Source organism: Ornithorhynchus anatinus, chromosome 13 (assembly GCF_004115215.2).
Source record: "Ornithorhynchus anatinus isolate Pmale09 chromosome 13, mOrnAna1.pri.v4, whole genome shotgun sequence".
Taxonomy (NCBI): domain Eukaryota; kingdom Metazoa; phylum Chordata; class Mammalia; order Monotremata; family Ornithorhynchidae; genus Ornithorhynchus; species Ornithorhynchus anatinus.
This window is the reverse complement of record NC_041740.1, coordinates 393,449-414,102: the sequence shown is the minus strand read 5'-3', so window position 1 is coordinate 414,102 and position 20,654 is coordinate 393,449. Positions and strand designations below refer to the sequence as shown.

Here is a 20,654-nt window from a genome sequence, read left to right as displayed (position 1 = left end):
AATCCCCTTACCTCCAGGCAGGCAAGGTTTGGGGGGTTCTGGGACTTTTCTCTGCTGAACTTGGTCAAGCATCCTCCTTCTGGCTGCCCCTCGCAGATCACCATCCCTGTCGCCCCCAACCCCCTGCCCCACACCCCCACCTCAAGGGCTCAACTCCTGGTGTCCTCTCCCAGGCTGAGGTTCTGGCCCAAGCTCCCCCTGTCCTGCAGACTAGAAGAGAACCAGTAAAGAGAGGAGCCCCCGGTCCTCAGCCAAACCCTTTCCCCACCTCTCCCATTCCCCACAATTTTCTTTCACCTGTCTTCCCATCCAGCCCCCTTAAAGCCTTTCCCACCTCCATGCCCATTCCAACCTCCTTTCCAACTCTTCCAGCCCTCCCAACCCCCTTCCGTGTCCCCACCTTCTCCCAGACCCCCAAACTCTCTTCCAACCCCTCTCCCTCTTTCTCTCTTCCTTAAGCCTGTGATCTCTCTCCCCTTCACTGGCAACAGGAACTTCGAAACCAAATCTCCCAGACGCCTCACACACCCTGGGAGATGGTACAAAACGTTTTATAGGAACAGAAGAAAACGGTTACAGAGGGGTTATCGCCAACTCGCCCAGACCTGGGCGACCCAGGGCCTTCGGTTCAACGTCAGAGTCGAATCCTGCACCTCCCTTGGGAACTGGGACTTGTCAGGGGCCACGTTGGGCGTCGGGGCCCTGAAGCGCGAATTGAGCCACGATGGTCAGAGCCTCCGCCGCCGCATCTGCTACCCCTGTCCTCCTCGCTCCGCCCCTCGCCCCAAAGCAGCAGCTGAAATGGAGTTGAAGGAGGAAAACCTGCCTACAAGGCCGGCTGCTGCCTGTGGGAGTGTGGGAGTGATTGAGTCTGGCAGTTTGTGGTCGGTGGAGGGGGCTAGGTGTTTGTGAGTGTGTGTGGATGAGGAGGAGTCTGAGCGCGGGTGTGTGTGTGTGTGTGTGTGTGTGTGTGTGTGTGTGTGTGTGTTCACGCTCGTATGCCCAAGGTCCCTGAGGGTCCCTGAGGCAGGGTTGGGCCTAATGGGGACTCCTCCGGGCCCTGTGGATCGAATCCGGACTGAGCAACCCCCTGCCCTCCAGCTGGCCCGGTCCACCCCAGGTTGAGGAAGGAAGGAGCCAAAAGGAACGGAGGGTGGCTTTCCGGCCGGTACGGGGGCTGCCAGGCTAAGGGGGATCGTGGGTTCGCGGGCTGTGCTTGTCCCGCCTGGCGTTCCCAGCGCTCAGCCACTCCTCCCCGGCTCCTCCTCCCAAGAGCCTTGTAAGAATCTCATGACACCTGGGGAGACCGTGGCCGGACTGTGAGGAGGGGGCGAGGAGGGGGCGTGCAAGGGGCGTGCGGGGGCGCCGGACGCGGCCTACCGCCGCAGGGTGGGAGCGGAGACAATCACGGTCCCCATCTGCACCTCCAACATGCTCTTCTGTCTCCCGGAGGCGGTGGAGTCCGGCCCCCGCAGGCCCCAGGCCCCATCCCCGCTGCCTCCGGAGCGGGTCGGGTGCGGCAGGACCGGCAGTGGCTCGACCCCCGCCTCGGGGACCCCACCCCCCCGAGCCGGAGTGGGATCCGGCGGAGGGCGTTCCTGTGCGGCCTTGGCAGCCGGCTTCCTAGCCACGGACTCGATGGAAATGAAGGACGGGGAACCGATCCGGGGCTGCAGAACCAAGCCAGCCCGACCGGGCACGGGGCTGCCCCGGCTCGGGTCCCCGCCGGGGGACCCGGAGGGAGGCGTCGCCGCGGCTCCCCCTTCTCCCTGCCCCTGGGCTGGCCGGGCCTCTGCGGGCCGGGCTAACTGCCCATCTGAAAACCGCTGGGGCGGGGAGCCCCCCGACGGGCTTCCCGGATCGGACATCGGCTGCGGTGCGCCGGCCACCGCCCGACCCCCGGCTCCGGCGGCAAGACTCGGCTCGCGCTGGCGGGCCTCCCTGAAACGCTCTTCGGCCAGCTGGAGTGGGGTCCTGGCCGGCGGCCCCTTCCTCTCCGGGGCCGGAGGCTGGCCGGGACTGCCCAGGCCGGCGAGGTGGGCCGGCTTGGGCGGGAGGCTGGGCTTGGGGCGAAGTGCCGGCGCCTGGTCCTGGGGGCCGGAGCCGGGTAGCGAGGGAGGCTCTGTCCGCGACCGAGCAGCGGGAGGAGCGAGACCTAAATCGGCCGGCGTCGTCTCGCCAGGGATCGCCGCCGCCCGAGGTCTCGGCGCTTCCCCAGGCTTTTCCCGCCCCGCGTTGCGGTAGATCATCGCAGCCTGAAAGTCGCCCCTGGAGACATTGACTTGGCACCTTTCCAGACTCTTCAGCGCCTCCTGCAAGCTCCCCGGGCTCCCTTCCTCCTGGCTAGGAGAGCCCCCGGGGGCGAGGGCCGCCGGCTCCGGGCCTTCCCTGGCTACGGTGCCCTGCTGACCGCTCCCCAAACCCGGCCGCTCTCCGTGGCGGGGCTCGGCGCCAGCGGCGGCCAGTTGAGCGGTGTCCCCTGTGTCCGGGGAGGGTCGTCCCCGCTTCTCGGCACTGACCGGTCCGGGAGCCGGCCGGGATTGCTGCTGTGAGGCTGCGGGGGTCCCGGCGTCAGAAGGGCCCGGGCCGGGTCGGGGCGGCCCTCCCGTTTTGTCTCCTTGGAGTTTCCGCTGCACGTGGTCCTGCAGGGTCCGGGCTTCGGCCGCCGCCCATCTGAGGCCTCGCAGTGCCGCCTGCAAGTCCGGACCGTCGGTGGGGGCCCCCGCGGGTGTCCCGGCCCCGCCCTGCTCGGGCCTCTCCTCGCCCTGGGTCCGCGGAAGGGGGCGGGCTGCCGAGGCGTCCAGCGGGTCCACGTGGATCACGCTCTGGGATGGGTTCAGGCCCCCCGTGGACGGTTCAGACGGTTCCCCCGGGCTCGGGTCCATCTCCGCCTCCCGGCGCAGGTTGCCCAGGTGGCTCAGGTCGCCCCGCTCGATGCAGTCGGCGAACAGCCGCACGAGGCCCCTCTCGGCCCCGGTCCGCGGGAGGGAGAAGACCACCAGGCCGACGGCGCCGTCCGCCGCCTCCTGCAGCACCAGCCCCCTCCGGGCCGTGGCGTCCTGCCGGTCCACCAACTCGCCCAGGGCCGCCGCGGCCCCGGGCCCGCTGGCCTCGGGGACCTGCAAGGGGCTGAGGCGGATCTCGCCCCTCGCGTCCCCCTCGGCCAGCAGCGCCGGCCGCTCCAGGCGCTCCCGTTGGAGCAGCGGGCCCAGGACGTCCCGCAGGTCGCCGGCGACCGTCTCTTCCTTCCGGACCTCCGGGTGTCCGGGGCCGCCCAGCTGGTAGCGGGCCAGGCGGACGCGGCCGGGTCCGCGGGCCTCGATCACGACGCCCCCGCGCAGGACGGCCCCGCAGGCGTGGAGGGCGCGCAGGCTGGCCCGGACGGAGCCCTCGGGCCCCTCGGGAGAGGCGCTGAGCCCGTCCCGAGGCGCGTTCTCGAAGAGCCACGTGGTGCTCTTCGCCTGGGTCTCCTCCCCCCTCTCGTCCTCGGCCCCCCGGGCGCCCGGTTCCGCGGGGGTCGGGGGGTCTCGGAGACGGTCCAGCGGCTGCGTCTCGAAGAGCCAGGCGCAGCGCTTGACGCCCCCGCGGCTGACGTCCTCCCTCTGCACCGTGGTCATGGCCGGGGAAGGGGCCTCTCCGGCCTCGGGCTCGCCCGCCTCGGGTGGGCCCCGCAGGGAGTCCAGGGGCCGGTTCTCGAACAGCCAGGTGGAGGTGCGCACGTGTCCCCGCTGCTGGTCGCTGACGCTCACGGTCCGCACGTACCGCCCGGGGCCGACGGGGGCTCGGGACTGGCCGGCGGCCGCGCTCCGGACGCCGTCTCCCGGCCCGGCGTCTTCCCTCGACGGCGCGTCCATCCTCTCCCCCGGCGTCCTGGCCGCCGGCTCCAGGGGCTCCGTCTCGAACCGCCAACGCGCGGCGCCCCGGCCGCCCTCTTCTTGCGTGACGGCCCGCACCAGGAACACCTCCGTCCCCTCGGCGGCGTCCAGCGGGCTGGTGTCGAAGACCCAGCGGGCTCCCCGCGCCGTGCCCCGCCTCACTTCTTCCTTCCGCACGGCCGTCACCTCGTGGCAGCCGCCGTCCGCGTCGCGCAGGGCGTAGAGGGGCCGGCCCTCGAAGCGCATGGTGCACGCGTGGGCCGCGCGCGGGAGCGGCGGCGGCGGCGGCAGCTCGGACTCGTCCACCTGGGCCTGCAGCTGCCCCAGGGCCAGGGTCTCGAACACGAACCTCTTGCCGGCGCTCGCCCCGCCGCTGGCGGCCGGGAGCTCCCGGATGCCCCCCGGGGCGGCGTTCAGCCCGTCCATGGGGCGGGTCTCGAAGAGCCACGTGAAGCGGCGCACGGAGCCCGGCTCGACCTCGCCAGCGGCCGACGCCGCGGAGCCCCCGGCCCCTTGGGCGGCCCCGGGCTGCGCCTCGAACACCTCCCGCCGGCGGGACACGGCCCCGGACGGGATCTCCACCCGGCTGCAGGTGCGAACGGCCTTCCTGGGCCCGCCCTGGCCGCCCAGGGCCTCGGTCTCGAAGAGGCGACGGACGGTGCCGCCCACCCCGCCGCCCACGCCGGACACCTGGCCGGCCCGCAGACGTTGCTCGCGCGGTGGCCCCTGCCCGTCCGGGGGCTGCGCCTCCAGCATCCACGTGCAGGGCTCGGGGGTCACGGAGACCCGGGGGTCGCCGGAGTCCTCCGCGTCCGGCGGCCTTGTCGTCTCCAGGAGCCACCGGCACGTGGGCGCTTCGCCCTTGGGCGACTCTCCCCGCTGCGCCTCGGCGGGCTCCGCCGGCTCCGCAGGCCGCGTCTCGAAGAACCAGCGGGCCGTCCTTCCGTCCTCGGCCGCCGCCTCCTCGCGGGTGAGGCCCCGGATGACCTCCGCCGTCCGCGGGGCCCCGTCCAGGGGCTTCGTCTCGAACAGCCACAGGCAGCCCCGCCCGGCCTCCTGCTCGCGGCTGACCGCGGTGACCCGGTGCAGCCCGCCGCGGCCGTCCCGAAGGACGTACAGCGGGGAGGCGTCGAACAGGGCCTGGGTGGCCCGCACGTGGCCCACGGCCACCCCCGCCTCGGCTCCGACCCCGCCGCCGGGGCTCGCCGGGCTCGCCGGCCCGATGCGGTCCAAGGGGAGGGCCTCGAACAGGGCCCTGAAGGCCTTGACCTCCCCGCTGTCCGCGGCCGGCCGGCCCTCGAGGGCGCCGTCCCCCTCGTCCCCCCGGCCCTCCTCCCGGGGCTCCACCCGCTGCAGTCGCCCCACCTGGCAGCGGCCGCCGCCCAGCGCGCCCAGGGGCTGCGTCTCGAACAGCCACAGGGTGGATCGCACGGCCCCCGCCGCTGCCTCTCCCTCCCCCGGCCCCGGGCGGGCCGGTCCCCTCCCGGCCTCGCCCGCCTCGCCCTCCCCTCCGGCCGCGCCCTCCTCGCCCGCCTCGCCCGTCAGCGAGTCCAGCGCCCGGGTCTCAAAGAGCAGCCGCCGCTTCCGCACATCTGGGCCGGACACCACCTCGGGCGCCGACTGGAACTCTCGTTCGTCCACCGTGACCTCCCGGATGGCGTCCAGCGGCTGCGTCTCGAAGAGCCAGCGGGCCCCGCTCACGTCGGGCCGCGCCGCCTCCTCCAGGGAGATGCCCCGGACGACGTGCACCCGGGCGGCCGGGTCGCGGTCGATGGCGTCCAGCGGCCGCGTCTCGAACAGCCAGCGGGCAGCGCTGACGGCGGCGCTGCCGATCTCCTCGCGGCACACCGCCTGGATCTCGTGCATGTGCCCAGCGCCGTCGCGGAGGGCGCAGAGCGGCTCCGTCTGGAACAGCTTGACGGTCTTCTGCACGCCGCCCTGCAGGTCCCGGATCTCCGAGCACAGCCGCAGGACGCTCCGCTCCTGGTCGGGGCCGCGCGCGGCGTCCAGGCCGCAGCCTTCGAAGAGCCGCCGGGTGCCCTGCACGTCCCCTCTGGGCTCGGGTTCGCTCTGCGCGGGCTGCTGAAGCACGGCTTCCTGCAGCTCCGTCTCCTCCAGCCTCGTCTTGTTGAGCGCGTCCAGGGGCTGGGTCTCGAACAGCCACCGCGCCGTGCGCACGGCCCCCGTGGCCGCCCCCGAGTCGGGGGGAGGCGGCGGGGCGGCGGGCAGCGGGGTCGCCCCGCCGCCGCCCGGGCCCTCGAACTTGAGGGATGTGGCCTTCACGTCTCCGCTCAGCACGGCCTCCTCGTCAGTCAGTTTCTTGGGACCTGGGCGCTCCCCGATGGCGTCCAGCCGCCAGTTGTCGAAGATCCAGCGCATGCACTGGACGTCGCCGCCGCCGCCGCCGCCGCCGCCGGCCGGGGCCGGGTCTGAGCCTCCCGGGGCCTGGGGGCCCGGACTCCCCGCCTCAAGGAGGTCGGCGAGGTCTTCGGCCACGGTCTCCTCCAGGTTCCTCCGCAGCTCCGGGTGCATGTGGCGGTAAAGGCGCTTCAGCTCGCTGGCCTGGCGTTGCTGGTAGAATCGCGAAAAGGACTCCTTGGGCGGGGGCGGCGGCAGGGCGCCGGGCCCCTCCGGGGGCGTCTGGGCCGGGTCCGTGGCCGAGTCCTGGGCCGGCGGCGGGGGCGGCGGAGGGGCCGGGAAGCCGTCCTCCATTCTGAGCGAGTGGGCCGGGGCCTGGGAGTCGGCCAGCCTTAGGGGAACAGGACCCGCGTGAGCACGGGGACAGACATCGCGCCCCGCGGCGCCCCCGGCCCCGTTAGTGGGCACACGGCACACGGTTAGCGCGATCCATGCTCAGAGGCGGAACGACGGACGGACAGAGGCCAGTCCCCAGCGAGGGGCGCACGCACACACGTACACACACGCTCACATTCACCCGCACATACACTCACGCACATATACACAGAGTACTGCCCGCCAAGCCCCAACCGACCCCCAGCCTCGGTGGCTCAGACCGGAATTCCACTCCCGCCCTCGTCCGGAGCCCCAGCCATCTGTCTGAACACAGGAATCGCTCTCGGGCGACCGGGAATGTGTCGGCCTCGGCCTCCCGCTTTACTCAAGTCAGGGCTCAGTACAGCGCTGTGCCCTCAGGAGGCGGTCACTAAATACCATCGAGTGATCGAGCCCTTGATTCTTTAGGTTGGGAGGGTGTTGCCCGGCTGGATCATCGGGTCCGACCCCCTGCCTCCATACAGAATGCCACCCCCAAATCATCCCCGCCAGGCTTCTTGCGGGCATTCGGGGTCCTCGGAGACGCTGCTCAAGTATATCCCGTAACCTCCTGACGTTACGGCTCCCAGATGAAATCGCCACTCATGGCGAACCCGGCCGGGAAACTTTCCCTGATTACCGTCTCGCCCTCACCCCCTAGTGCCGGCCGGGATTGAACGTCTCAATTTACTACCGCCATGGCTGCATCGGGATCAACGACTGACCAGACCGATTAGTTCTAACCTAAATCCTTCGTGCTGCAATTCAAGCCGGTGGAGACGGACATTTAGGGGCGAGAACCCTAGCTCCGTTCCAGAGTTGGGCTCCTGCGGAGGCCGGGGTTTGGGAGAGGGTGGGGAGGGAGGGAGCGGGGTGAGGCGAAAGGGCCCCGATACGGTCAGCGCTGAGGCTCGGCCGGCATCCTGAGTGTCCGACTTCCCATGCAACACTCGGGGATGCGGCGCCGAAAGCTCCAGGGGGTTGAATCCGAAACGAAACCCCGGGGCGCCCCGGCCTGGTAGCCGCCCGCCCGGTTTTCCCACCCGCCAGTGGGCACCGGTGGCTGCACTCGACTGGTCCTACCTGTCGCGGTCGCCGCCTGCTGCAGAGCCCACTCGGGGTCTGGGGCGTGGCCGGGGGGCGCGGAGCCTGCGGGAGAACAGCGTATCAGCGAGAGAAACTTGCCCGGATTCACCCCCTGCTCCCGGCTCCCCACCATTCCTGCTCCCAGTTCTCTCCTGTCCTGCCTTGTGTCTGTCTTGCCGCTGTCTGTCTGTCTGCCTGGCCTTCTGTCGCCTGTCTCTATCCGGCCTGGGTTCCTGAGAGGGACTCTCCGGCCCGCACCTAGTAATAAATTTTTTTAAAAAGGTATTTGTTAAGCATTACTATGTGCCAGGCGCTGTACTAAGCACTGGGGTGAATACAAGCAAAATTGGGTTGGATTCAGTCCCTGTCCCACGTGGGGCTCACATTCTCAATCCCCATTTTCAGATGAGGGAACTGAAGGCCAGAGAAGTGAAGTGACTTGCCCAAGGTCACATAGCAGACAAGTCAACCTGACCACTCTCAGGGCGCCCTAGAATAGCCTTCCCCGCCCTCTTCCCGCAGCTGGTAATTCGGCGGGGTCAGAGGGGAGCTGACCCGTTCGTGGCTTGGCGGGAGGGGCAGGTGCAGGTGGGCTCCTTGGAGGAGGTCCCCCGTTCCTGTTTCCGCCTCTCACTACTCGCCAGCCTCTAGGCCGGTCCGGATCCCGCAGGGCCCGCGCCCCCCCGTCTCTCCCCCTCGGAGGCTGCTCCGACCCCCGACCCGCATACTCACAGCTCCGGGCGCGCTGGCGCGGCGCGGGATAGGTAGCAGGAGGGATCTCTCCCGCACGGGAGACCCCCACACTCACCGAGCCCTTGACGGGAAGCGATTTGGTTCGTCTAGGGGGAAAACAGAGACACGGGCTCAGCCAAGACAGGATCGGGAGGAAGACCCCAGGTCGGGGGGAGGGAGCTGCTCTCCCCTTACAGAGCTTCCCGCGCCGAGACCCCCCCCCCGTAACGCTCCCTCGTTCGCCGGCCAGGGAGAGAGTTGTAAGGTAGCCGGTCCCCTCCTCCCAGCCTTCTTTAGGGCAGGAACAGCCGACGGCCCCCCCCCACAAGAGCCTCTAGAGAATCGGTGTCAGGCGGATTCGGTCTTGAGGCTCCTTTCTCCAGGCCGGCCCACCCCCGACCCTCGTCTCCTCCATCTCCTTCCGACTCATTTCCCATCTTTCAGTGTTTCTGCAGCCTCCCCGGACCCTCCCTGGTTTCTGGTGTGCCTGTCGCGCCGCCCCCCATCCCCCGCCAATACCTCGCCCCCAACCACCCGGGCCCCTGACTCGCCCTGACCGCGGTATGTCCAGTCGGACCACTGGAGTCAGAGTCACGTCTGAGAAGCAGACGGCCGAGCCCGGCGCTAGATGGAATGGGAGGGCACCCCTCCTCCGCCGGCCCGCCCTTCCCCCCTCCCCGTTTCCCAACTGCTCCCGGGGCTAATTTTAGCATCCTGGACCGCGGCCTTCCTCGCAGGACACCTGCCCGCCTAGGACTTTCTGGAGGAAAGCTAGGCGGGGTGGGGCGCGTATTACCCCCTCCTGGCTACCAATTCCCAGGCAGAGTTCCAGGGGGGATCCCCTTCCCCGCCTCCGCCGGGTTGAGGTCTCTCGGGGTAGGCCCCTGGACACTCGCGGTCTAAGAGACCTGAATCAGGGGCAGCCCCTCCCCCAATTCCAGGGATGGGGGCGCCGAACCCCATTGCAAGAAAGTTGATTCCGACCTCAGACCCTCCCCGCACGGCTCAGGAACTCAAGTCTTCCTTCTCCGCAGCGCCTGTCTCTGAGTCTATCTCTCTGTCCCTGACTTTGTCTCTGTCTTTGTCTCTAGCTCACCCTGTGTGTCTGTCTCATTTTGACTCACGGATGTCTCGGCAGTGAGTAGTTAAGACTCTCCCTTAGCCGAGGAAGGCCGACGGGACCCCTCGACCCTGACCCCCGTCTCCCACCTGCCAGCTCTGCCCCCTTCTCCCGGGGCCGGATTCCCCCCCGCCTGGCAGGGAGCTGGTACTTGGCCGTTCCGACGGCAGGAGCTGGTACTGCCGACTCAGCACTATCCCCGCGGCGACGGCCCCCTCCCCTCACCCCCCGCCCCCAGCGCCCAGATCAAATCCCCGGCCGCAGAGAACAAAACAGCTAAAGCCGGATCGGAACCAGGGTGGCGGCGGCGGGGGACCGGTCTCGTGGTGGGGGTGAAGGGAGAAAGAGGGTCCTGGCTGGAGGACCTTGGACCAGTCCTTTCCCCACGGGAGGCTGCAGTCTCGGGCTGTGACGGGAAACCTAAAGTTCAAGCCCTCTTCGTCCCAGATCTCAAAACCACAATAATGGTAATGATAATTATTATGGTATTTGTTAAGCGCTTACTTTGTCCCGGGCACTGGACTAAGCCCTGGGGTGGATACAAGCAAATTGGGTTGGACAGAGTCCCTGTCCCACATGCGGCTTAATCCCCATTTTACAAATGAGGGAACTGAGGCACGGAAAAGTTAAGTGACTTGCCCAAAGTCACCTAAAAGACAAGTGGCAGAGTCGGGATTAGAATCCATGACCTTGTGATTCCCAGGCCCGTGCTCTAGCCACTACGCCACACTGCTTTGCAGGGGGTAAAACAGAGGGGCAGGTGGAGCCGGCACGGAGGTGTCTGGCTCTAAGTGGAGCCTCCCCCCCGTCAACTGTTTGGGGGGGTTTCTTAACTACTCACTGCAGAGACGGAGACAGAGATAGAGACAGAGATAGAGGGGTAGAGGCAGGGGCAGAAAGAAAGAGGCAGGGGCCGGGGCTGTCAGGATGAGGAGTCCCTGGCTTTGCTCTCCAGTCGCCGCTTTAATCCTTTGCAAAAGTCATCAGACTGTGAAAACTCCGTTCCTCTCGCCCACATTCCCTTATCCCAGCCGGTGTGGGGGGAGGGGGAAGGGGGAGGGGAGGGGAGAGACGGAGCAGGGGGAGATCAGGGGACAGAGGTAAGGACTGGGTTCCCTTGGCGACCCCTCCTTGTCCCCAGCATCCCGCGGGCCACGAGCACTGAGGTTAGTGGCCCAGGAGGGAGGGAGGCAAAGGGGCTGAGCCTCCCGCTGGCCGTGGCCCTCCGGTGGTCGCCTGGGCGCGGACTCCCCACGCCCTCGGCATCTCCAGAATCCCAGCTGTGCCTGCCGAGCCCCGTCCCCTTGACCCTGGATTCCCTAGCCCCGAACCCGCGACGGAGGGGCTGGTGGTTTAATATGGAGGCCAGGGTCAGGTCTCAGGGACTCAAGCTCATCACCCAGGGCCCGGTCACAGAAAACGCTCAAGAGATGGACTCAAACCCAGAACCCACTTTGGTCTCTATTATTCGGATCACTGAAAGTCATTGATTTAGAGGGTTTGCCATTGTCGACCGGATTTGCCCTTCACCTTGCTACCTCTCCCCGCGCCGCTCCACGAGAGCCCCGGAGAAGACGTTTGGAGAGGGATTGTCCCCTCTTTCCCCTGACTACCCTCCCTCCCCCCCCGCGTCCCCGCAACGAATAAACACTAACAATTGAGATTTAAGGGCCGTAGTGGCACACTGATTCAGGGGTCAGGCCGAGTGCCGCTCTGGTCGCTCCGAGTAAGCGAGAGAAGCAGTGTGGCTTAGTGGCAAGATCACGGGCTTGGGAGCAAGAGGAGGTGGGTTCTAATCCCGACTCCGTCCCTCGTCTGCTGTGTGACCTTGGGCAAACCACTGAATTTATCTGGGCCTCAGTTAACTGTAAAATGGGGATTAAAACTGTGAGCCCCACGTGGGACAACCTGATTACCCAGTATCTACTCCAGCGCTTAGAAAAGTGCTTGGCGCGTAGTAACTGCTTAACAGATACCACAATAATAATAATAATTGTATATTATTGTATACAATTATTGTATATATTATTATATTATTGTTTTATATATTGTGTGTATATTGTATATATTATTGTATATTATATTATTATTATTATTATACTCCGGCTTCCCTCCCCTCCCCTCCACCCCCGACTCCGGGCTGGCTTCCATGGGGATTCTGTGAGAAGTGGGGAATGGGGAGTAGAGAGAGTGGAGGGGGAGGGGAGGCACTCCCAGAGAGGAATGTGGACTCGCTATTCCTGGTGCAAAAATGCGGAGAGATTCCGCCAGGGGACAGCTGGTGGGGGAGAGGGTCGCAGAGCCGGCGGAGGGGGTGCTACGGGGGGAGCTGCCTTGAGAGGGGCCCGAAGTGAGACCTCACGGCTTCCTGGCTACCGTACTCTCCCGGCAGGTAGATTCTCCCAGTATTAAGGGCTCATCTGTTCCGGGCCTCTGCCTCTGGTCGGGACCGTCCCCCCGCCCCACCCTAGCCCACCAAGTGAGGGATTCCAGTTGGAGCTGGCCCCAGTGACCCACTTTCCTCCAGCCGCCGGAGGATGCCCCGAGCACTGACGCCGGGATCCCGGGTGAAACCCCATGAGACCCGAGACCAGGAGAAAAACCCGACGTTATCTTGGGCCTCTGCGTAGCCGAGAGGGCCTGGGGAGTGGCAGATTCATTCAGTCGTATTTATTAAGCGCTTACTGTGTACAGAGCACAGTACTAAGCGCTTAAAGAACAGTTCCCTCCTCTCAGTTCCCCTTTGAGGGGTCCCTCGGGGTCTGAGAGACCCTCCACACTAAAGAGAGGAAGGCACCCACTCCTCCACTAAGCCTGGCCTTGGTTCCCAAATCTCCCAACCCCGATGCCGGGGCTGTTATTCCTACGCAGGGGCCCGGGGGCCCGGGAGCTTAGCTAGGAAAGCAGCTTGGCTTAGAGGGAAGACCATGGGCTTGGGAGTCAGAGGACGTGGGTTCTAATCCTGACTCCGCCACTTATCTGCTGTGTAACCTTAGGTAAGCCACTTAGCTACTCTGTGCCTCAGTTACCTCATCTGTAAAATGAGGATTAAGCCTGTGAACCCCACGTGGGACAACCTGATTAGCTTGTATCTCCCCCAGCGCTTAGAACAGTGCTTGGCACATAGTAAGCGCTTAACAAATACCACTATTGTTGTTATTATTATGGACCGGGACGGGACGGGTGGTCCCGAACTGGCAGGTCCCTGTACTCACATGCAGCGAGCTCCCTGGGGTCGGTCTTCGGCGGCTAGTCCTCGCTGACCGTCCCGTCCTGTCCCGTCTGGGTTCTGCTGCCCCGGGCCCCCTCGGCCAGCTTTATCTCGGGGCCGCGCTATGTCGAGCGCGTGAAGCCAACGGCTATTTTTAGGAACCGAGGAAGCTGCTATTCCCTTCGCCTGAGTCAATCAGGAGTCCCTTGGGACGGGGGCGGAGGGCAGCGTGCTGGCGACCCTTACTCACTCCCAACCCCCGCCCCCGGCCGGAGGGGTCATTGCAAGGAGACGGACAGGCCCCTCTCCTGAGTAGCCCCTGGGCGCTGCCGTCACCAGCCGCCGGATCCGTTCCATCACCCCCTCCCCACTACCCCACCCCGACCCGGGAATCAGAGCAATCCGACCTCAAGTTTTGCGGTCCGGGAGGGGCAGGGGCGGGGGTCCAGGCCGGCTCTGGGTCCCAGGGGCCACAGAGGGGGCGTGGGGGGGAGAGAACAGTGACATTATGTCAGCGCCGTTTTGGGCTTTCAGGTGACACACTGACCGTTACCGATGATGAAGGCGGTGAGGTGGGGGGCGGGGGGTGGAGATGAAGAGTTTTCCTAAAAATATCCCCTACCCCACCAGTCTTGGCCCGCCGACGATCCCGCCCGCCCAGACCAACAACCAACTGACCGCGACGCATCCACCCCTCAAAGAAATCACTTCCCTTCCCTGGGACAGCACCTCCTATCACCTCCCTCCCCCGCCCTGAGAATTCCCCTCCCCGCGAACAATCCCTCTCCTCCCTAACAGCTTCTCCACCCCCTCACCCCCCCCCCGGGCACCTTCCAAGTCCACCCCTCCTTCCTCCCCCCGGTCAACAGTCTCTTCTCTAGGCCGGACTCTTCCCCCCCGTGCGCCGCCGCTCCCCATCGGTCCCTTTCCACCTTTGACCTTTTGGTGGCTTCTTCCCGGCCCAGCCCACTGTCTGCTCGCCCTCATCCCCCTGGCCATCTGACAGGGTGGCGGTCAGAGCTGGACCAGAGCCCAGAAGAGGTCTGGCCTTAGAGATCGAAGGTACTTACCGGGGCGGGGGGTGCATGTGGAGAGGTGGGGGCGCTGAGAACTGTGGAGAGCAGCACCTCCTCCAGAGGCCCAGAGACCCCAGCACCTTCCCTTCGGAATCCCTGACCCCTCCCCAGGCACCCTCCCGACCCCGAGTGGGCAGGAGGAGGCAGGGGCTTGATTCTAGTTACTCAGCATTTTGCTCTGCACACAGTAAGCGCTCAATAAATACGATTGAATGAATGCATGAGGGAACCCCAAATTCTAGTTGGGGGAATCACTCCTTTCATCCACTACCCCCACCTCCAGCGGGACTCCAGACTCCCTCCTCTTCCCCGAAATATTGGCGGGGGCCGGGCAGGGTACGTGTCTTGCGCTCCTGTCCTACTTTCCCACGCTTCTCAGTGCACCGCGATCCGTGGGCGCTAAGTAAACAACATCAGGGCTGCTCTCCCTGCCAGGCTCCCTACTAGGGTGTTGGGGCTGAACGCGTCTCTCTAGGACCCTCCAGAGGAGTGGAGCGGGAAGAATGGGAGGTCAGCAGGAACCGGACTGGATCGGCCGGACCTGCTGCCGGCTCAAGGCTTTGCAGCCCCCGAGGGCTTTCCGACCCCTGGCCAGCCCCAGATGAGATGTTAAACTGAGAGTCCCCATGATTCTCACGGGGCAGAGACGGAGAGGGGAGCTATGCAGTTCTTTCCCTGTGGAGCTCCAGCTACTCGAGAGTGCACTTTTGGTGGACTAGGGAAGGAGCTGACCTGCCTGGAGCCAGGGGACTGGACTAAATGACCTCTGCTCTTCTCCATCTGTCCCTACAAGGTCTCCATTGTAGAAGTGAAAAATTGGGCAACCATCCAGGCAAGATCCCACTTTCTCCATAATGACCAGAGCCAATCAGGTCTTCACCGAGTGGGCTTGGGTTGCCTGAACTGCTCAGGAAATTGGGCCTTTGGAGATGTGAATTACCTAGAAATTAGGCTTGTGTATCCTTGCATTACCAGCCTGGAGAAGATGCTCTGGCCAGGCCAGCAGTGTGGATGGTGAGCAGAGACAGCAGTCTGGGCACTGAGGTAAGGGGTGGGGGTTCCATCTCCTGACCTCCTTGGGCCAGAGTAGGGGTAAACATCTTGGTCGCAGATCAAAGGGAGCAGGAGTGGGGATGGGGAGTCGAGAGAGAGGTGTATGGTAGACTTACAGCTGTGGGCCCGGGAGTGGGTGGGGGGTTGGTCTGGACCCCCAGAGCTGCTCTTCCAGGGAACCAGCCTATCCTGTGAAGAGCAAGCGGCTCAGTATTAGGGTAAGGACCAAGAAATTGAGGATGGTCGCTCCAGGTGAGAACCATGCCCACCGCTGACCTCACTGACCTCCAGCCAGGGACTCAGACCATCCACCAGCCCGGAGGCATGGGGGCACAATGGGAACGGGAGGGGAGAAGGAGGGGAGGGAAGAGGGGCTGGGGTGAGATGAGTCCAGGGTTGAGGAGCTGGCCCAGACACCACCTCCTTACTCACCTGGCTGGATGGACTGTCCCTCAGGAGCTCTCCCCCCAGCCAGTGCTTCACCAGGCCTGGAGAATGGCCAGGGGCAGGAGGTGGGCAGGATCCTCCCCATGGACTCTTGTGGGCCAGGCCAGCTGCAGGGAGCTCCTGATGGTCCCGATGGTGGTTCCAGGGGTGGAGGCTTCCAGACCAGGCCTGATGATCCTTCCCTGGAGGAGTCCAGAGTCTGGGGGGTTTGGGGGGAGGGGTGCTGATGGATAAGGGGGTGAGCAGACTCTCCAGGGACTGACTCCTCCTTTTGGAGGTATCGAGGAGGGCGAGAGCAAAGTTGGTGTTGGGCAGCGTCTCCCACTGTAGGGTCCTCCTCAGTTCCTGGAAAGGAACATGGCACTGTCACCTAAGGGCCTGGATGGCAGCAGCGGCTCAAGAGGACATAGCCAAGGGTTGCTCAATAAGTGCTATCACTCCTAGAAGACACAGTCCCTGTCCTGGGGAGGTTGCCAGTCTAACAGGGAGACAGGACACACACACACACACACACAGGCAAAAAGCCCACTGACGAAGTAGACCCCACAAGCCCAATCCACAGACACTCACATAGTTATAAATCTCGGAAAACTTTGTAGAGAAAGTGCATTTTTAGGCCCAGTTCCCAGCATCCCCAGGAGTTTCCCATCCAGAAAGGGAATGGATTCCAGAGGTGTGAGTCTTGGAACTGTAATGAGCATCCTGACACTCTGAGAACAGAGACCTTGGGAGGCAGGATGGAAAATGCCCCCCTGCATGGGACTCCAGCATGAGGCTTCACTGGAACAGGGTGGCCTTTCAGCCTGTGTGGGTGGGCAGGGTTCAACTACAGGCCGCACATTGTCCCCACTTGATGCCCTCTGCGCCTCCCTCCAGCCTAGGGCCCCACTCAGTCTTCTCCCACCCCAGCTCACCTGGCGCTCCCTGGCCACGCCTCCGTCCCCATCCTGGAGAGTCTGAAACCTGCCGGGCATGAGAGGTGCTGCTGATTCCCTCCCTTCACCCCAATGCACACCGCGCTATGACCCCCTCAGGCCCACCGCCAGCTCCCATGGCCGGGGGTGGCTGAGCAGACCCCATGAGCTTCATAAGCGCTCAATAAATACGATTGGATGAATGAATCTCTCTCTCCCCGTTCTCCAAGGACTCTTCCCCAGATCCTCCCGGGAAGAGTCACCCCAGTCGGTAGAGGGCCTGTCAGCACTGCCCACCTGGCCACCAGGTCGGACACAGACAAGGAGCTCCTGCCGATCCCCGCTGCCCAGCGTTCCCCTCTGTGCCCGCCGTGGCCCCGGGCCGGGGCGGGCACCGACTGGGGGCGGGACGGAGCGGGCAGCCGCCGGCCTGCTCTCTCCATGGGTCCGGAGCAACACGCGGCGACACCTGGCAGGGAGGGAGCGGGAGCGGGAGGGCAGACGGTCCCCGACACCGACTCGCTGCGACACCTGGCGGGGAGAGAGCGGAAGGGCAGACAGTCCCTTACACCGACTCGCTGCGACACCTGGCGGAGAGAGAGCGGAAGGGCAGGCAGTCCCCGACGCCGACTCGCTGCGACACCTGGCGGGGAGAGAGCGGAAGGGCAGACAGTCCCTTACCCCGACTCGCTGCGACTCCTGGCGGAGAGAGAGCGGAAGGGCAGACAGTCCCCGACACCGACTCGCTGCGACACCTGGCGGGGAGAGAGCGGAAGGGCAGACAGTCCCTTACACCGACTCGCTGCGACACCTGGCGGAGAGAGAGCGGAAGGGCAGACAGTCCCCGACACCGACTCGCTGCGACACCTGGCGGAGAGAGAGCGGAACGGCAGACAGTCCCCGACACCGACTCGCTGCGACACCTGGCGGGGAAAGAGAGAAAGGGCAGACAGTCGCTTACACCGACTCGCTGCGACACCTGGCGGAGAGAGAGCGGAACGGCAGACAGTCCCCGACACCGACTCGCTGCGACACCTGGCGGGGAAAGAGAGAAAGGGCAGACAGTCGCTTACACCGACTCGCTGCGACACCTGGCGGGGAGGGAGCGGAAGGGCAGTCGGTCCCCTCTGACTCTCCCCGATTTAACGCAGGAGCCGTCGAGGCCGAGAGGTCGAGCCACTCGCTCCAAGGCACACGGCGGTTTTGGGAAATCTGGGGACTTGGACACAGATGGAGGCAGGGACAGGGGTAGGAGCACAGCTAAGGACAGGAACCCAGTCACGGGGAGGGGCAGGGGCACTGGCCGGAGCAAGGGTAGGGACAGGGGCTGCGGAAAATGGAAGGGAACTGTCCAGTGCAGCTACCGAGCTTTCCCTAGCCCTCTGGGGACCTAGTTGGATCTCATCCCCCTGGCCGCCCCTCTACGCCCAACCTTCCCCACCCCTCTTCTCCCCTAACAGGAAGGAGGTTGGGGTTCTGGGTTTGCTCAGGAGACGCGGGTGGCAGAAGAGACACTGACCTGTCAGGACGCGGCTCTCCTCTGGAGTCCAAGCCCAAGCTGGAGTCCCCTTCCTGCCCCCCACCTCCCGCCCCGGGAGTCCGAAGTCAAAGTTCTCGGTCCCGACACGAACCATTAAACTTCAGTGATTGCCAGGAGAGGCTCCTTCTGACCCTCCCCCTCCCTCCTAAACGATCTTTCCCCAACCTCCCTCTCTTCCCTCCTTCTTCCTCCTCTCCCCACCTCCTCGCAATTTCCCCCTCCTTCCTCTTTCTTCGTCCTCCTCCCAATCTCCCCCTCCTCCCTTCCCTCCCCCGCCCCCAACTATTTTCATCAATCAATGATATTGAATGAGCAGTTACTACGTGCAGAGCACTGTACTAAGTGCTTGGTAGAGCACAGTAGAGTAGGTAGACACGGTCCTTTGCTCTCAGGGAACTGTTTATCAAGGGAAACAGATGTGAAAATGAATTATAGGTAGGGGAACCAACAGAGTATCAGGATAAGTTCATGGGTGCTGTGGGAATGGGGTAAGCGGGAGTGGGGTGAGCTCCTAAGTACTTCGGGGATTTGGACTCAATAATAATAATGATGGTATTTGTTGAGTGCTTACTATGCGCTGAGCACTGTTCTAAGCTCTGGGATAGATACAAGGTTATCAGACTGTCCCACGTGGGGCTCACAGTCTTAATTCCCATTTCACAGATGAGGTAACTGAGGCAGAGAGAAGTTAAGTGACTTGCCCAAAGTCACACTGCTGGCAAGTGGCAGAGCTAGGATTAGAATCCACGACCTCTGGCTCCCAAGCCCATGCTCTTTCCACTAAGCCACACAGATTCTACTGCCCTGGAAGATCCCAGCCCGGAGTTGGAGTTTGGGCCACCTTCCTTGACTGAGAGGCAGAGAAACTGTGGGGAATAATAATAATAATAACTGTGGGCTCCTGTTCTAGACTGTAAACTCGTGGATGGGGAATATGTCTGTTATATTGTTATATTATGCTCTCCCAAGTGTTTAGGACAATGCTCTGCACACAGTAAGCATTCAATAAATGTGACTAACTGGTATTTAATAATGTTGGTATTTGTTAAGTGCTTACTATGTGCAGAGCACTGATCTAATCAGGTTGTCCCACATGAGGCTCACAGTCTTCATCCCCATTTTACAGATGAGGTAACTGAGGCACAGAGAATTTACGTGACTTGCCCACAGTCACACAGCTGACAAGCGGCAGGGTTCAGATTTGAATCCATGATCTCTGACTCCCAAGCCCGTTCTCTTTCCACTGAGCCACGCTGTTTGTGCTAGTCGCTGTACTAAGCGCTGGGGTAGATATGAGGTAATTGGGTTGGACACAGTTCCTGACCCACATGGGGCTCACACTCTTAATCCCCATTTTACAGATGAGGTAACTGAGGCCCAGAGAAGTGAAGTGACTCACCCAAGGTCACACAGCAGACAAGTAGCAGAGCCACTTCACCTGGAGCACCCCATTCTCCCCAACTCAGCCTATACCCCCTCCGGAACTCCATAATGAGGAGCTTCTGGGGGGAGGCCCCTGCCTGCCAGGACTTTGCCCCGACCCCGCGGCCACACCCCCAGCTGGACTCCTGGATCCTTGACCACAGGGCAGCCAGGACCAGGCACAAACTGTCTCAGAGCGGGCCCTCGGCGTCTCCCCCACGCAGCTTTGGGCTTGAAGCCGAGAGGGGTGGTTGGGAGGATGAGGGAGGAGGGGAATGTGGGTGGGAGAATGGGCCTGGGACCTTGACTCTTTAAAAAGGAACCTTCTCGCGGCCCCAGGAGATCCAGCCGCAGAGGGGCCGCTCTGAGATCGCCCACCCTTCTGCTAGCCCCACCCGCCTGATTTCTTATTTCCCATTCCAAGCAGTAATAATAATGTTGGTATTTGTTAAGCGCTTACTATGTAACGAGCACTGTTCTAAGCGCTGGGGTAGACAAAGGGGAATCAGGTTGTCCCACGTGGGGCTCACAGTCTTAATCCCCATTTTATGGATGAGGGAACTGAGGCACCGAGAAGTTAAGTGACTTGCCCAAAGTCACACAGCTGACAAGTGACAAGAAGCAGTAGGGGGTAGGGGGCGTAGGTCAATCTGCAGGGGGTGGTGTCAGGGCTGTGGGGTGGGACTCGGGGCGGGGAGGGGACGGGGGGGGTAAATCTTTTTATGAATTCTATCCTTAAGCACATTCACTCATCTGCTTCAACACCTCCTTCTTCCTTCTATTAGAAAATTACTTTCGTGCCCTGCTTTGTAGTTTCGGAAGCACTAGGCACAGTGATCTGCACAGTATTGGCACTCAATCAATGCCGTTGATTGATTGAAACCTCGAGGTTCTCGTTTGGGGGTGCTGAGTGCCTGTCGATCTGCCCGGCCCATTACTCGGGTCAGTCCTGCCGAGGCTCAGCGTGAGGCCTGGAGATGGAGTCCCCAGCTCAGATATCAGATTACCAGAGCAGAAGTACGCAGAGCTGGAGGAGAAGGAAAGGTCACCCAACCCAGGCCCCATCGCCAAGAGGCATAGAAAACAATCACTGAATTGATGGAACTTGAGGTTTTACTCCGTGTCAGACCACTGTACTTAGCGCTTGGGAGAATCAATAGAGTAAGTAGACGTGATCCCTGCCCTCAAGGAACAGCAGAGCGGAGATTCTCTGCTCTTCCCCCTTCCCCTCAGCACTGTGCTTATTTGTATAGATTATTCATTACCCTATTTATTTTGTTAGCGAGGTGTACATCTCCTTGATTTTATTTATCTTGATGATGTTGTTTTGTTTTGTTCTGTTTTGCTTTGCTGTCTATCTCCCCCTCTTAGACTGTGAGCCCGTCACTGGGCAGGGATTGTCCCTC

General features: G+C 63.4%; 2 protein-coding genes across 2 annotated transcripts; both read right to left on the bottom strand.

Moving 5' to 3' along the window:
* Positions 1-535: 535 nt before the first annotated feature.
* XIRP1 (xin actin binding repeat containing 1) lies at positions 536-7,790 on the bottom strand. Its single transcript, XM_029077890.1, has 2 exons — positions 7,731-7,790; positions 536-6,624 (listed from the first exon to the last, which is right to left on the bottom strand). The coding sequence occupies exon 2, from the start codon at positions 6,585-6,587 to the stop codon at positions 1,377-1,379; it is 5,211 nt and encodes a 1,736-aa protein (XP_028933723.1). The 5' UTR covers positions 6,588-6,624; positions 7,731-7,790; the 3' UTR covers positions 536-1,376.
* A 692-nt stretch (positions 7,791-8,482) lies between these two features.
* LOC103166523 lies at positions 8,483-16,957 on the bottom strand. The gene is made up of 6 exons (XM_029077366.2): positions 16,856-16,957; positions 16,584-16,817; positions 16,287-16,335; positions 15,358-15,717; positions 15,042-15,114; positions 8,483-8,572 (listed from the first exon to the last, which is right to left on the bottom strand). Exons 2-6 carry the CDS (start codon positions 16,727-16,729, stop codon positions 8,538-8,540), a joined length of 663 nt encoding a protein of 220 aa, XP_028933199.1. The 5' UTR covers positions 16,730-16,817; positions 16,856-16,957; the 3' UTR covers positions 8,483-8,537.
* Between the last annotated feature and the right edge of the window lie 3,697 nt (positions 16,958-20,654).